The sequence below is a fragment of the Petromyzon marinus genome, unplaced genomic scaffold (assembly GCF_048934315.1).
Source record: "Petromyzon marinus isolate PM22_M1 ecotype Great Lakes invasive population unplaced genomic scaffold, UKy_Petmar_22M1.pri1.0 PM_G_Scaffold_184, whole genome shotgun sequence".
Lineage (NCBI taxonomy): Eukaryota > Metazoa > Chordata > Hyperoartia > Petromyzontiformes > Petromyzontidae > Petromyzon > Petromyzon marinus.
The window spans coordinates 210,889-227,151 of NW_027422744.1; the positions used below are offsets into that span (position 1 = coordinate 210,889).

The 16,263-nt window shown below is 40.6% G+C and overlaps 1 protein-coding gene across 2 annotated transcripts; it reads right to left on the reverse strand.

Annotated features, from left to right (window-relative positions):
• Positions 1-4,503: 4,503 nt before the first annotated feature.
• Positions 4,504-16,033, reverse strand: LOC142912071 (speckle-type POZ protein-like). 2 transcript variants are annotated; one of them, XM_076060364.1, is made up of 9 exons: positions 15,922-16,033; positions 15,228-15,349; positions 14,893-15,044; positions 11,281-11,408; positions 10,320-10,497; positions 9,101-9,156; positions 8,546-8,668; positions 7,380-7,525; positions 4,504-7,217 (listed from the first exon to the last, which is right to left on the reverse strand). In XM_076060364.1, exons 1-9 carry the CDS (start codon positions 15,997-15,999, stop codon positions 7,184-7,186), a joined length of 1,017 nt encoding a protein of 338 aa, XP_075916479.1. In that variant the 5' UTR covers positions 16,000-16,033; the 3' UTR covers positions 4,504-7,183. The 2 variants fall into 2 exon arrangements, with proteins under 2 accessions (XP_075916479.1, XP_075916480.1); XM_076060365.1 differs by lacking the exon at positions 15,922-16,033 and adding an exon at positions 15,775-15,883.
• Positions 16,034-16,263: the final 230 nt, after the last annotated feature.

Here is a 16,263-nt window from a genome sequence, read left to right on the forward strand (position 1 = left end):
TTGTTTTGTATATTTGATTATTTTATTGTTTCCCTTCAACGTGACTTTACCGAAAGAACTAAGAAAAGAGAAATCCATGTTTACAAGTCTGTCTCCTTCCTGTTTTATTTCCTCGTAATGATGAATATTTCATATTTTCAGATTCTGGTTAATGTATCAAGATGCGTTAAAATTGTGGGAAAGATATGTGACCGTTAGTCATTATACCCTGGTCAATGCAGGTTGGTGAGAAAACTCACCCGACGTGGATAACCACACACCACTTGCACTCAGATGACCCCAACCACTCGGGACTCAAGCAGGTACACGGATAGCACCGGGAGGTCTTCATCCAGCTGTGGATTGATCATGGTCAATGATGACATTCAATGTTTAAGGTGTAGTAGCGGTGCAATCGTTAGCGCAATGCACTATGAACCCAGCAGCGACTCAAGTTTGATTACTGATCACGGATGACATCACTAGCGAGTGATATCTGAACTAATTCTGGGCACCTACCTGTCCACCAATCCACACTGACCAATGTGGTGAATGATGGTCAAACAACCCCCATGGCAGAAACATCGTGGTGGAGGAATTTATCCAGCAGTGGATCGACAAAGGTCTTCACATTTAAATAAAATGTTTAGTGCCAAGTGATTGGACTACACATTTTAATTCTAGATTTAAAGCTTTCATGACTGCTAGGATCCATACTCTTTGGTTCTATTGGGTAAAGTCAGCGCTGTCCTCCAGACAGTCTCGTCCCTTCACCTGATGAAGGCCGCTTGTGTTGTGGCCGAAACGTCGTGATTTTTTGTTATGTTATTTTCACCTACGTGACTTTACCCAATAGAACCAAAGAGTACTACACATTTTACCCAGCAGAATGGCGGTGATTGTCGCACGCGCAAAACGAAATCGTCTCGCAAGTTCACAGTGTCATATTGTGCGTCTTCATTCTTTGTGCCGTCTGCCTTTTGCTCAGGCCAAGCGCGACATCCCGTGTAGTCACGGTGCTGTCACTGATCACCAATCGATTATATAATTACTGCACCTGAATGAGTTAAATAAAGACGTCACCCTACTGCTGCTCTATTTAAGACCGGGAGCAAGTGAGGGCTTTACCATTCTGGCGAATTGCCCGATGATGCTGGATGTAATTACCAGCGAAACGTCGTATTCAAACTGTAAATGTTGTGGATTCACCCTTCAACACAGCGGTGTGTAGTTTTTGTCAACGTGACACTTTTTTGCTGATTGGCCGTGTCGGGTGGTGGAGGGTTACGACACATTTATAACTAACGCGATCTAACCCAAAAACCTTTATTATGAATCACGACACTAATTACACCATAACTAGCTACGTGTCCACCAGGCTAACTACACTAATTACAACGTAACTAGCTACATAACCACCAGGCTAACTACACTAATTACACCGTACCTAGCTACGTAACCACCAGGCTAACTACAATAATTACACCGTAACTAGCTACGTGACCACCAGGCTAACTACACTAATTACACCGTAACTAGCTACGTAACCACCAGGCTAACTACACTAATTACACCGTAACTAGCTACGTGACCACCAGGCTAACGACACTAATTACACCGTAACTAGCTACATAACCACCAGGCTAACTACACTAATTACACCGTAACTAGCTACGTGACCACCAGGCTAACTACACTAATTACACCGTAACTACACTGGGAGTAGCTACAACGGACAGGACCCCAGCTTGGGTCCAGGTCCACGTGTTGGTGACTCTTCACGGACGTCGAATGTAGATCTTCAGGATGACAACAGCAATTCTGGGGACCCAGCTTATATCCTCCGTGGTCGTGGCTGGCCGCACCCTTGGCCACGACCACCTTCTAGAATCCTCGAGCAGGATCTCGCCCCGACACGTGACCACCCCTAGCCCCCCACTCGGGGACCCTGTGTAGACTTTACCAGTCACGTGTTCTCCAGGGTCAACCAGAGTGCCATGGCCTAAAGTAACCCGATTCCATGGCTGACACTCTCACACCCCATCCTGTAGGGGTCGGCAATGCACACCTGAGCGTGGTGTCACTCAGCGCTATGACTCAGCGCTCACAGAGCCCCTCTAGGGCCAGCACGACACCCGCATACAAGTGGTGTCCGCGATGTGAGTACATCGCACGCCGTGCCTCTCTAGGGCCGGCATTACACAGTGACATCCACGATGTCACTATATACGTGGTGTCCACGATGTGAGTACATCGCACACCGTGCCCCTCTAGCGCCGGCATTACACAGCGACGTCTGCGATGTCAGTACATCTGCATTCCTCTTTCCATCCAGAGTAACTCTCAGCATGCACCACTCCACACTTTTTTCCTAAATACTTTTCAGCTTTTGTTCCATGTTCTTGTTTGATCATTCTTATTTATCACCAGTGCTATGGTATAAGCCATGGTCCTTGTGTATTCTGTGCAACGGCATGGACCATAAATAGCTCGGCACACACCCGGCTTGTTGATGTCCAATTGAACGATGCAATGCGGTGGCACTGGAACCTTAAAGCAGGATCCAAAATCCTGGCTTCTCGAGTTGCCACGCATCACTTCCCCATCCATTTGCCTCAATACTGCAACTGTCCGGGAAGCACAGCAAATCGTGGAAAAACGAACGTCTCCCCATCCATTCGGATCTCAATACAGTCCCTCGCCAGCACTCGAGTCGCGCAAGCCTTTTTGGACCCACGCGCTTAACCTTCAACAATGTAACTTCAAACGTGATATTCTTGGGTCTTTCGGTAAAGTCACGTAGATAGGTTCAAAGAAAATAACAAAAAAAACTGCAACGTTTCGATCACAACACAAGCAATCGTCATCAGGAGAGCAATCTTATCATCTCTGAGATCAGGGCTAGGCCAGCCCTGAACAAGATCCGTCGACTCGATCAAGTCACTCACATTTCTGAAGAGATGCCGCGACACTTAGGTAATACCGATCGCCTTCACACTGACATCTGCTGTTGTCACTTCTCCCAATGGTAAACAGATCTTGTTCAGGGCTGGCCTAGCCCTGATCTCAGGGATAATAAGATTGCTCTCCTGATGACGATTGCTTGTGCTGTGATCGAAACGTCGTAGATTTTTTTTGTTATTTTATTTGAACCTATCTACGTGACTTTACCGAAAGACCCAAGAATGTGAATTCCTGCAGTCACGAAAGCTTTAAGGCAACATTCAAACGTGATTCTTGGAAATCCGAATGAAGTCCACAAGACACAAACACCTCATGAAAGACCCGGTACCTGGCTTCAATCTTCCGTAAAGCTTACGGGCTACCCTAAACAACATTCGGTCGATGCACAAAAAAGGAAAATAAAAAAACTCTCCAGTGTGCGACTGGGGTCACCCAGAACCATGGAACATATAACAATTCAATGCCCGATTCACAAACATAATGGAGGCATTACAGTGATACAATCTGCTACAGCTGACGCAGTCATCCGGCTCTACCATCTCAAAGAAACATTATTGTAGTTGCTACACGTCTGCACATACGAATAAGAAGTTTGTGAAACTTGAATCGATGTGGTCATGCTATATAAAGCTGCTGCACTGGCTGAAATTGTCAGTTTGTATTTATGCATGGTGTTGTTGCAACGCGTTTTCTCAGTGGTCCGTGAACAGTACACGTCGTGTTGAGTGACCAGAACGACACGTACTGCCCCTTCGAGCTTAGTTGTTCCCCTAACTGATAAATGGAGGCTAATGAAAACACTGTTCGTACAGACGTGTCTAATGCCAGACAAGACATTGATGTATGGCACCAGTTACCGCAAATGCGAGCTGTTACCTGAGCAAAATGTAACCAAGCAAAAGGTACATTTAAAATGAATAAATCCAACACTCAGTTCAGCAGAAAATACTGAACGTATGATCACCAAAAATAGAATGCGACTTCTAGATTTGAAGCTTTCGTGACTGCAAGGATGAAATTGTCAGTTTGTATGTATGCATGTTGTTGTTGTTGCAACGCAACAACAACAACATGCATAGTGGTATTCCAAACTCCCAGGGTGGTGTATTATCATCTTGTGCTAATTCCAAGCTTTGTCAGTGGTGCGTTTCATGCTAATTTCCTTTGTCAGAGCGTTTGCTGTTTGCCCCCTCACAGCTTAAAGGGAGGCGACCAGCGCTTGGCTTTCTTCACTCCAACGCTGCCCGCTGGACAGGTTGGTCCCTTCACCTGAAGGCCGCTTGTGTTGTGGCCGAAACGTCGTGATTTTTGTTGTTTTAATTTTTTTACCTACGTGACTTTACCGAATAGAACCAAAGAGTAAGAATGCCACTTATAATTATACACATTAAACAGGATGTAATTGAATGGAGTGGTGGCACTAGGAAACTGACGAAACAACCAGTTCAATTCCCAGCCACAGTTAACATCAGTGGGTGAAGAATGACCGACATGGTGTGGTGAGGCCTTCGTTTAAGCAGTGGGTTGACAAAACGCTGTAAATGATGAACAGTGAACACATTACAATTCTCCAGTGAACTGTTTATCAACACATGGTAAACATGCCTTTAAAAGTGGCAAGGCTCCAAAATACAACTTGTTAAAATGTTGTTGTTGGGTGTCAATTGAAATTTGACATATCCACATATCTGTAACATTCCCAGAGTAAAGAACATGACAACTTAAACTGGACATATTTCCAGGTACATTAATGTTTATTCAACTTTTAAATACACAGCAAAATAGATTCAAAGCTTTCGTGACTGCAGGAATGACTCTTTGGTTCTTTCGGGTAAAGTCGTGTAGTAATTTCTTTCGACGAGACTTTACCGAAAAAAAGTGTAACACTGCAAAATGTCATAAATGAAAATATTAACATTATCAAAAACAATTTTAATGAAAAAAATGTGGAATAAGTGGTGCAGAGCTAAAAGCAGCTTTTTTTCTTATATCCAAATACTGATTTCTAGAAGAGATCAGATAACGGTAATATATTTACCACATGAAAAGGGTTTATATTGCCATTTATAATGCAAATCAATTTAGAAAACACGTAATATACAAGAATGGTTCATTTTGCAATTCCAATCATCTGCTGACAATTCATTGTAAAAGGGCCTTACAAAACATTTATATTACATCCAAAACAGTATTATCTGTAATGGAAAAAGATAAAAAGGTCAAACATTGGGGCACTATAAAGCATTTCTAGCTTCAAGTTTATATTTTTGTATTACAATTGTAGCAAAAATTTTTAATTTAACCAATTAACATTTTTCATCTCTGAATATGCAAAAAAACTCGTGGGAAGAACCCAAAACTGTCTTGCATGCAATCACACTTTTTCAAAACACACACTTTTTACAAAGACCATATTATTATTTCTGCAATTATATATATTTTTTGGCAGTTACAGTATATCCATTTTCCAATAAACATTTACATTTGGCGCAAAGTGTTTTCAATTTCGGAAGTCATACAAGGCAACAATTTGAAGAGTACATTATCGGTAACTGCCTGATACATTTCAGAGGTCAATTAGTCCACCGCACTGCACTGGCTGCACTCTGCTAAGCTTTTTTGTCACACTCACTTATGACAGCATAGACTTGCTGCAGATTAGAACCCCAATCAGATTTCAATGCTTTAACTCTCACCATGACAACAAATAACTTCCCCGAATCACCTAATCAGTTTTTAATTGAATAGGTAGAGTGCAATGTACCATATACATCTTTAGCATCAAATATATATAAGGACGAAACTAAAATATTAAACAAATAACAAAATAAATAGACTGCTTACAACACTGGCTATCCTTAATTTTGCATGTATTATCCAACTTGTTTTGTACGTTTAACACGTAAAAAAACCTCCAACATTCTCGTCGTTTGCATTTGTTCATATCCCAACACATTGCATTAGATTGTAATATTCTTCAAATCGACTCAAATCCATGACACTGCTCATTTGTTGTACTTTCATATTATATCCTGCAGCTTTGAATATTATTTAAATCTGTGCTTCCAAATCTATGTGTGTAATCCTTCAAAGCTTATGCAATTTTATGTACAATTTAATTTTAAGTGAGAGGTTACGTAAAACAGCGCTGATGCAAAAATTATGGTCCTTCCAATCACGTAAAACTCTGGGTTGACATGATGCTACGAGTTGGTAATAGATTAAATTTATAATAAAAACAAATCATTACAATATAATACGAAACAAAACTTAGAAAACAGCACATCTTGTTTCCGTGAAAACAAACTACTAAATTGATGGAAGTAAGATTTACTTTTGTTGTAAGTCAAAAATCTTTGGGTCATACATGAAAGCCCATACAAGCAAAAAAGTGAAGTTATCAACTGCGTAACGTGACCAAATTGATGCTGTGCCTTGCCTTTTCTTACACCGAGCACTCCATCCATGCTTTGTTATACGCAGGATACACGACTGCAATATTATCTTTGTCAGTCTTCAAACTCGGCAATCATAGTACTCCTGTTCTAGTCAATGCATAAGCTGTCTGTGCAATGAAAAATCAATCTGAAAAGTTTACCTCTTGAATTAAGGCCTTATATGGCTTGGCACATTCTTATCTTTCAGAACTGGTTGTTCCCTATACCACTATCTGTAACCTTGAGTACACAGACACTGGACGAATACTCATCCTTCATGTTAAGGTAGACATTGCAGGGTTTTAGACCATTCTGTTTTTGCTTAACTAAACAATTGAACCAAATTGTCCTACCACCTAGGGACAATCACATCGAACGTTTTATTTTACACTCTCTCAATTGGGATATGTCGTGGTGTTTATTAGGTTGTAGTTTTCCATTTTTTCTACATATGTACTTGTTTATAGAGTTGTAGATGTATAGATGTAGCACTATATTACATGGTAAAGTTAATTTGGCCACCTTTTTGTGAAAGTAAACAAATTTGCTTAAATTAACATTATTTTCAAAGCAGAGGAAAGTTGGTAGTCTGATGCAAAGTCTTCACGGTTGTTTGCATGGAGGCCACAGGTAAATAACCGCACCGTGCAGCCCAAGTTTTCCTGGTCATAGATGTTCTTTGCCTGCCACCGTTAAGTCTGTTTGAGACGCTTGCATGGAGGTCCCAGCTGTGGAGACTGGGCCGTGGCCAAGGCACGGAAAGCATCCGCAACCAGGTGAGGGCGAGACAGAACCATGGACTTTCAGCCCGCCGTCTCCATTACGTCCATCGCATGACTGCAAGTACAAGTCAGGGTTAAGCGAGCTCCTAATAAGCAGTGTCTATAAGGATTGGGGCAAACGGTTAGTCTCCATTAAAAGGGACTGTAATGCAAATTGCCATGTAAGCATCATCAATGTTACGCAGCTCAGTGACAGTCACACTCTCACTAGACTTGCCTGTTTATTATGAAGTCAATGGCCCGGGCCTTCAACTGCTCTGCACTGTGCAAATCGGCCAAGATCAAAGTCTCTGCAACATTTTCCACCGACAAGTTTGTGCATAGTGCCTCCTCGCACATCACCTTCAACCTCTCTAATGCATACTTGAGAAAAGTAAAAACAAAGTGCAATTTCAGTATTAAGAACACTATTTTCTCTACCTATTTCGCTTGTATAACATTCCCTCACCCCATGAACTACTTTATAAACGCAGTATACAGCAGTCAAATGTTTGAGAATTTTCTTAAAACATGGCATCAACCTTTCAGCATATTTATGTTTTAAGTCATGTATTTATTGATCTCTACTATAATTAGGGGTCCTTGTCCTAAACTTTATTATATTGGTTACAAAGTCATGCAAATTACAAAGGAGGTGAGATGTTGTTTTCCAAGAGCTTAAAAAGTTTGGTTAAGCTGATAAACAATGCAACTGCAAGCCACCATATTTCAACTCTAGCAGAATATTAAACTTTAATGAACAAAGCTTGAACATGCGACTTTATACGATTTGTATTCTTATTTCATTACAATCGCTTTAGGAACTATTGAATATGATGTTCCAGAAGGGAGAGTAATGACTCTTAACTGATTATCTGGCAGATCTTCAGGAACAGCAGGATATCCGTTTCCTTAATAAAAGTATATTTGTTCCAATTTATTTCTATACAGCCATGCCACATCAAACAATCTTTTAAAACACTTCCCTTTATTTTATTACTAATTGTATCAATTGTTAATGTGATTAACAAAAAACCCTCAAAACAAGAACACACAGCCAAATGGTTGCACTTAGGATAAAAATGCTGCATGTGAATGCACTTCAATGCACACGTACTAGCCTCTAGCATGGACTAATACCAGTTTGACATTCAATTCAATCGTGAAATTGCATGACAATTTATATTTTTTGTTGAAAATTCAATCATCTCCCAGGACATCAATTCCCAAACCTGAAAGCACGAATGTGAACGTCTACATCATATACATTTGCTATTCATATTATTTGTGACACGGGCTTTAGAAAATACCTAAATGCTGTTTTAATTTCACTTGCGACCTACAACTGCATACCGATACATCACAAGGTGGTGCGATCTCATGTTAATATTTTAAGCATGTAACCTTGTCAGCAGCGGCCAGCAGCTCATCAGCCATCTTCTCCAGGTTTGGAGCCCTTCCCGTATAGACAAAACTCATCATTTCCTTGAACACGTCAGGCTCCACATCATTAATCTCCACTCGATTCTGCAAGGTAGCAACACAATATATTCAAATTAACTTCGGCATATATTGGGAGACGAAAATATAGCATTAAATTAAATAAAATAAACATCCTTTATATCTACACAACACATGTAAAGTGGCTCCATTCAAGTTGTATTCAACTTGCCGATGACTATTTATTGCGCGTAATAAATCCATTCTTGACACACATGCAATGGCCTTCTGTGAAATGTTGAATATAAAATAGCTATAAAATACAATCTAACATTCCCTCGGAATGAATACTTTTTGATAATAAATGTGCAATGCGCCAAAAGAGTTACTAGGGTAATAGTTCAACATTTGACAGCACTCTCAAGAGATACTTATCAACCGATCCATTGTGACAAATGCACCTTGGAAATGTATGATTACAGTATTAATGTGCTGTATTAAGATTGCATTTAAAGATACCTTTTTGCTCTCTTCCATTTCATGTTCAAACATAGCATTAAAAACAAGTGACCGACCTGAAAAAGGTAAAGCAACTGTTAACAAATACAGTAAAACCTTGGATTGCGAGAATAATTTGTTCCGGAAACGTGTTTGTAATCCAAAGCACTCGTATATCAAAGCACTCGTATATCAGTTGTGATCACGTGACGCTCGGCAGACAAAGCGTATACGTACGACTCGTATTGCAAAACCTCACTCGTTTATCAAATTAATATTTATTAAAAAAATTTGCTCGTCTTGCAAAACACTTGCAGACCAAGTTACTCGCAATTCAAGGTTTTACTGTACAGTGAATTGGAAAAACACCGGAATGTGGTACAGACACATTTTCTCTCACAATACAATATTACATTTATATATATGTAGTGACATCGCAAATGTCACTGTGTAATGCCGGCTACAGAGAGGCACGGCGTGCGATGTATTAACATCGCGGGCACCACGTGGATGTGGGTGCAGTACCGGCCCGAGAGGGGCATGGTGAGCGCTGTCTGACAGTGCTGAGTGGCACCACGCTCTGCGTGCGGTGCCGACCCCTACAGGATAGGGTGTGAGAGTGCTGGCCATGGGAATGGGGTTACCAAGGGCCATGGCACTTGACCACGAAGGACACGTGACCGGTAAAGTGTACACAGGGCCCCCAGGTGGGGGCTAGGGGTGGTCACGTGTCAGGGCCGGGAACCCGCTAGAGGATTCCAGAAGGTGGCCGTGGCCAAGGGCGGAGCCACCCTCGCCACAGAGGATAAAAGCCGGGTCCCTGAGAGGGACCGGCTGCTGTTGTTCATCCTGAAGAATATACGTCCTACAAGAGTCACCAACACGTGGACCCGGACCCCGGCCAGGGTCCGGTCCGCCGTAGCTAATTCCCGTGTAATTAGTGTAGATAGCCTGGTGGTCCACCACCATAGGTTGTTCATGTGTTAAGGGGTAGTACCCCGTGTGTTGGTTGAAGAAGTGCGTCTGTGACTCAGTTGAATTCATTACACATATTTACTGATGTATCCTTTAACAAAAAGCATTACAAATTGACGTAAGCATTTGCCAGTGGTAGTTAATAAAATTCAGTGTAAAACAGGAAATGGCTGTAGTTGATTACCCCAAACTAATTACAGTATCATTAATTATATGGTTCTATTGTACACTAAACGACGCATGTGTTGCTTGTTGTGGCACAGACCTGCCAATACGGCCTTGTGGGCTTTAAACTCCTGGCCACCAACACGAAGCAGGCAGTCAGTGAAGCGGGAATTGTCCCAGATCTCCCCGAAGTCAACTGCCAGCCGGCAATCTGGTACTTTGAATGTACTCATGCTGGATTGACCAGAAATGTTCACGGAATCCTGCCCCACACTAACCTGCATAAACATCAACCAGCTTTGAGAAGGCATTTGATGATTTTTTTTTACAAATCCTCACTTAACTTCACATTTTGCATGAAGATGTAGGCTTTGGTTCAATCAAGCAAGCAAATCTGCACAAACATCCTATATCAGAACAAGTGTTGTGAATAATGCCAAAATAGTGGTCCGTGAAATGTTTTTCATATTAATCAATTTTCATTCTATATTTTTGTCAAGTTATTTTACACTGTATAAACAGTTTCAACAGGTAGTGAGGCCCCTAATTATGGGTTCTGCACAGCAACAGAGGAAGTGAACAGCCCTCCTTGATGTGCTTCCTTTCATTATCAAAAATGCTTGTATTTTGTAAAGGATTTTAAAGGTAAAAAAATTTAATCTGGTGATTAAAAGGACCCCCCCAAGGACAATAAACATTTACATCAAACTGGCTGATGTCCGAGAATAGGAAAAGGAATTCATGTGGCGACATTTAAACAAAACACTTTATGTAATACCTGACATTCTAGTTTATAAAAATGTCAAGGTATAAATATAAACACTATCCAGAGGGAGAAAACCTAAAAAAAATTACGCTTGATTATTTAATTGTTGTGCTATGTTAACTCTAGCACCAGTGGAGGAAAAAAGTGCTTGGAAAACTCATGTTAACAATTTCCTTGTATGGAACAGGGAAAGTAATTATTACAATCTTCAATTAAGTAGAATATTGACTCCAACTGTGCAATTGTAATGACTAAAATAGAAAATTACACATTAGCCGCAGCATGTCATACTTACTTCACCAAAGAGTGTCAGTTTGTTATCTGGAAGCAAGCTATTAGATTCATCAAGCAAAAAATCTCTTCGAATGAATTTTTTAAATCCCCAGTCTTTTCCTTGGACAAAGCGGTATGCTCGCGGGGTCTCTGTAAAAAAATAGGTTTCAAACAATACTCACCAGTTCTTACAATAAACTGTGGTAATTTCATGTAATGGGAAAAAAACTTCATTATATTTTCAAAATGTAAAGATAGCAATGTATTCTAAAGCCCTGCGCCACGGTGGCAGTCAACTACCTCGCCTGGTATATAGGTCATGGGTTCGATCTCAACCCTGATGCCTGTATATTTGGAGTCTGCATGTTCTCCTTGTGCTTGCATGTATTTTTATCCAGGTCTTCCGGTTTTTCCCTCCATATTTATAAAAATCCAGAGTATTTGGCTGCTATGCATTTCCACACAATAAGCCATCTCGTTAGGCTATTGTTTGTGGCCAGGGCACTTCTGAAAAAGAGCTATGTACAGTGAGGAAAAAAAAGGATTTGATCCCCTGCTCATTTTGTACGTTTGCCCACTGACAAAGAAATGATCAGTCTATCATTTTAATGATAAGGTTTATTTGAACAGTGAGAGACAGAATAACAACAAAATCCAGAAAAACGCATGTCAAAAATGTTATAAATTGATTTGCATTTTAATGAGGGAAATAAATATTTTACCCCTCTGCAAAACATGACCTAGTACTTGGTGGCAAAACCCTTGTTGGCAATCACAGAGGTCAGACGTTTCTTGTAGTTGGCCACCTGGTTTGCACACATCTCAGGAGGGATTTTGTCCCACTCCTCTTTGCAGATCTTCTCCAAGTCATTAAGGTTTCGAGGCTGACGTTTGGCAACTCGAACCTTCAGCTCCCTCCACATATTTTCTATGGGATTAAGGTCTGAAGACTGGCTAGGCCACTCCAGGACCTTAATGTGCTTTTTCTTGAGCCACTCCTTTGTTGCCTTGGCCGTGTGTTTTGGGTTATTGTCATGCTGGAATACCCATACACGACCCATTTTCAATGCCCTGGCTGAGGGAAGGAGGTTCTCACATGGCCCCGTCCATTTTCCCTTTGATGCGGTGAAGTTGTCCCGTCCCCTTAGCAGAAAAACACCCCCAAAGCATAATGTTTCCACCTCCATGTTTGACAGTGGGGATGGTGTTTTTGGCATCATAGGCAGCATTCCTCCTCCTCCAAACACGGCGAGTTGAGTTGATGCCAAAGAGGTCCATTTTGGTCTCATCTGACCACAACACTTTCACCCAGTTGTCCTCTGAATCACTCAGATGTTCATTGGCAAGCTTCAGACGGGCATGTATATGTGCTTTCTTGAGCAGGGGGACCTTGCGGGCGCTGCAGGATTTCAGTCCTTCACGGCGTAGTGTGTTACCAATTGTTTTCTTGGTGGCTATGGTCCCAGCTGCATTGAGATCATTGACAAGATCCTCCTGTGTAGTTCTGGGCTGATTCCTCACCGTTCTCATGATCATTGCAACCCCACGAGGTGAGATCTTGCATGGGGCCCCAGACCGAGGGAGATTGACAGTTCTTTTGTGTTTCTTCCATTTGCGAATAATCGCACCAACTGTTGTCACCTTCTCACCAAGCTGCTTGGCAATGGTCTTGTAGCCCATTCCAGCCATGTGTAGGTCTACAATCTTGTCCCTGCCATCCTTGGAGAGCTCTTTGGTCTTGGCCATGGTGGAGAGTTTGGAATCTGATTGATTGCTTCTGTGGAAAGGTGTCTGTTATACAGGTAAGCTGAGATTAGGAGCACTCCCTTTAAGAGTGTGCTCCTAATCTCAGCTCGTTACCTGTATAAAAGACACCTGGGAGCCAGAAATCTTTCTGATTGAGATGGAGTCAAATACTTATTTCCCTCATTAAAATGCCAATCAATTTATACAATTTTTGACATGCGTTTTTCTGGATTTTGTTGTTGTTATTCTGTCTCTCACTGTTCAAATAAACCTACCATGAAAATTATAGACTGATCACTTCTTTGTTAGTGGGCAAACGTATAAAATCAGCAGGGCATCAAATACTTTTTTCCCACACTGTAGCTCAGTGGGCCTTGCCTGGTAAAATAAAAATAGTTCAGTTTAGCTTTTAACTTCAAGGTAGATGAAAATCAGACCTGGATTTAAGTGTATGAAGATATAGTTCATATGGATTAGGTGAATGTGTTTGTGTATTAATAATGCTTGTCTTTGTAAACATGGTTGTGTGACGTGAGTTACATGTTCAAATAAACCTACCATGAAAATTATAGACTGATCACTTCTTTGTTAGTGGGCAAACGTATAAAATCAGCAGGGCATCAAATACTTTTTTCCCACACTGTAGCTCAGTGGGCCTTGCCTGGTAAAATAAAAATAGTTCAGTTTAGCTTTTAACTTCAAGGTAGATGAAAATCAGACCTGGATTTAAGTGTATGAAGATATAGTTCATATGGATTAGGTGAATGTGTTTGTGTATTAATAATGCTTGTCTTTGTAAACATGGTTGTGTGACGTGAGTTACATGTTAACATTACCAAAGACAACACCAAAGCAAATACTAAGAAAAAAACATGAAAGTTTAAAACAAAAAGATAGATTTAGACTCTCAGAGAAATGTTAATAGCCTTAGCAAAGCACAGTAAATGTATGGATGTCATCACTTAAAATAGTTATCGCGCATTGAAAGAGTATCCTGAAAGTAATAAGGCAATTATAAAACAAACAATATGAACCACTAAAGCAAGGTAAAGGAGAAGTGTGAAATGGGATGAAAATGCCAACCTTTGTAAAACCACCAGAAATGAATAAAAAAATGGATGAGAATACAAACAAAAATAATGAAGTTGTAATAAACAGTGAGTGCAAGCAGAAAAAATAAAGCCGTCACTTGATAAATTACAATGGAATAACACATGGTGAAGATTGTAAAACTAGGAAAAGAAATGTCCGTGAATGACAATGTCCAGGTACACTAAGCAAAATAAAATTATTATTGGAGGGTCAATATCATGGAAAACACAAAAATATGCATAATGGAAACTCCTGAAGGTGGAACAGGATCAAGATCACTTTTGGAATATGAATTTGATAATGAAAAGTTGCAATGTGCTACAGGATGAAAGATTCCAATCTAGTGCATATTACCTACTATGAAACACTGATTACAAATAGAAACACTGACAAATGGAATAAAACTACAAAGTACACAAAGCGTGGAGAGAAGTATGTTGAGAATTACAGTGAGAAACTGAAAGAGGAACACGTTGGTCAAATCAAAACGGCAAATTAGAGACATCATATTCACTGTTGTAAATATAGATTGGGCTTGGACAGGACACATCGCTAAATGGGATGGTTGATGGATGAGACTAGTGGCCGAATAGGAAGAAAAGTAAAGTACATGCCCAAGACGATGTCAAACGTAGACAAGGAGATATTAGATCAGCTCATGTGAAGGATGAGGGATGGTGTTCGTAAGGTTTATAAAATGTTTCAAGCAGTCGATAAATAATGGCTGATTATGATATAATCCTGTTACCAAATACACATATGACGTGAATTGATACTTTAATACAAGTAGTTTCACCCATAGCCTTGGTTTCCTCTCCCTTGGCATTAAGAATAGAAATCTTGAACTTGGCGTAGACTTCACTCTTGGGACAGCTGACCAATAACAAGGACAACGATAGGTAATCTTTGCTCTCTTCGTCAAAACCCTCGGGGTTTATGCGTAGGCACCTGATTGAACATATGAACAAGACATGGTCGTTAATATTAGGTGTGTATGTACGCGCAGACTACATTACTAAAACAATATAGTATGAACTAAAACATGCACTATGCAAAATTGTTCTAGTAAAGCACCTCCGTGAGCATTGTGATTTTTTTTTAATGTCATAAAATAGCCAGAATTTACTGTACCATTTCAATGTATCATTGGTGCCTGCTGAAAATGTAGAACTCTTGAGAACTTGGCCCATTTCTTCAAGACAGAAGCTGAAATTGTTGATGGTCCACATATAAGAGAACTTTACGACCTTAACCTGAAACACACGAGCACATAACAGCTATAAAGCTCATGCATTACCATAAATACATGACCATTGACAAACCCTCAAGTATTTCACCCACACATCTGAATATTGTGCTCAAAAAACACAAACTGTCTATAAGGAAAGAAACATTACTGTAAATGAAAGGGTCTTATTAGTGTTCTGGGATTACCTTGCATGTTCATTACTGCACAGCGTTAACACAACAAGTCTCAACATGTCATAGATTAGAGTGTGCAATAAAAGGCCTTTTTATTTTTTTATTTGATAAAAACTGCTGCCCCTTTTGTAAAAATACACTACCAGTCAAAATCAGAGACAATTATCTAGTATAATGTTGTTAGTGCAATTCTATGAACTTTGCAATCTGATGTACAAAAATAGCCTGTACAATGATAATCCATAATTGCACTTACACATAATTATGAAACCATTTTGGATGGCTTTGCGCGATGAACAAAAAAACGTGTAAAAGTTAAATACATTAGCCATGCGCATACTTTGATCGGCACAAGACGGGAGACCCGTTGAATGTGATTGGCCACAACAGGGGAACAAGTTACCTGTGTGTAGCACCAGCTTTCTGCGATGGGCACATTGGACATTTCAGACGGAGGTGGAGGGCTCGGGGCCCTGGACATGTTTGCATTGAATGCGAGGGAAGTGACATCATCAGGTGACATTAAGAGGGAAGTGACATCGTGAGGTGACATTAAGCAGGAAGTGACATCATCAGGCGACATTAAGAGGGAAGTGACATCATCAGGCGATATTAACATGTAAGTGACTACGAGATTACGAGTTAAATGTTCTTGCTGTGGTTTTCACACCTGACGGTGATTGCTTGTGTTGCGGTCGGAACGTCGTGAGAGGGGAGGGAGGGTGGGGAGGGGAGGGAGGGGAGG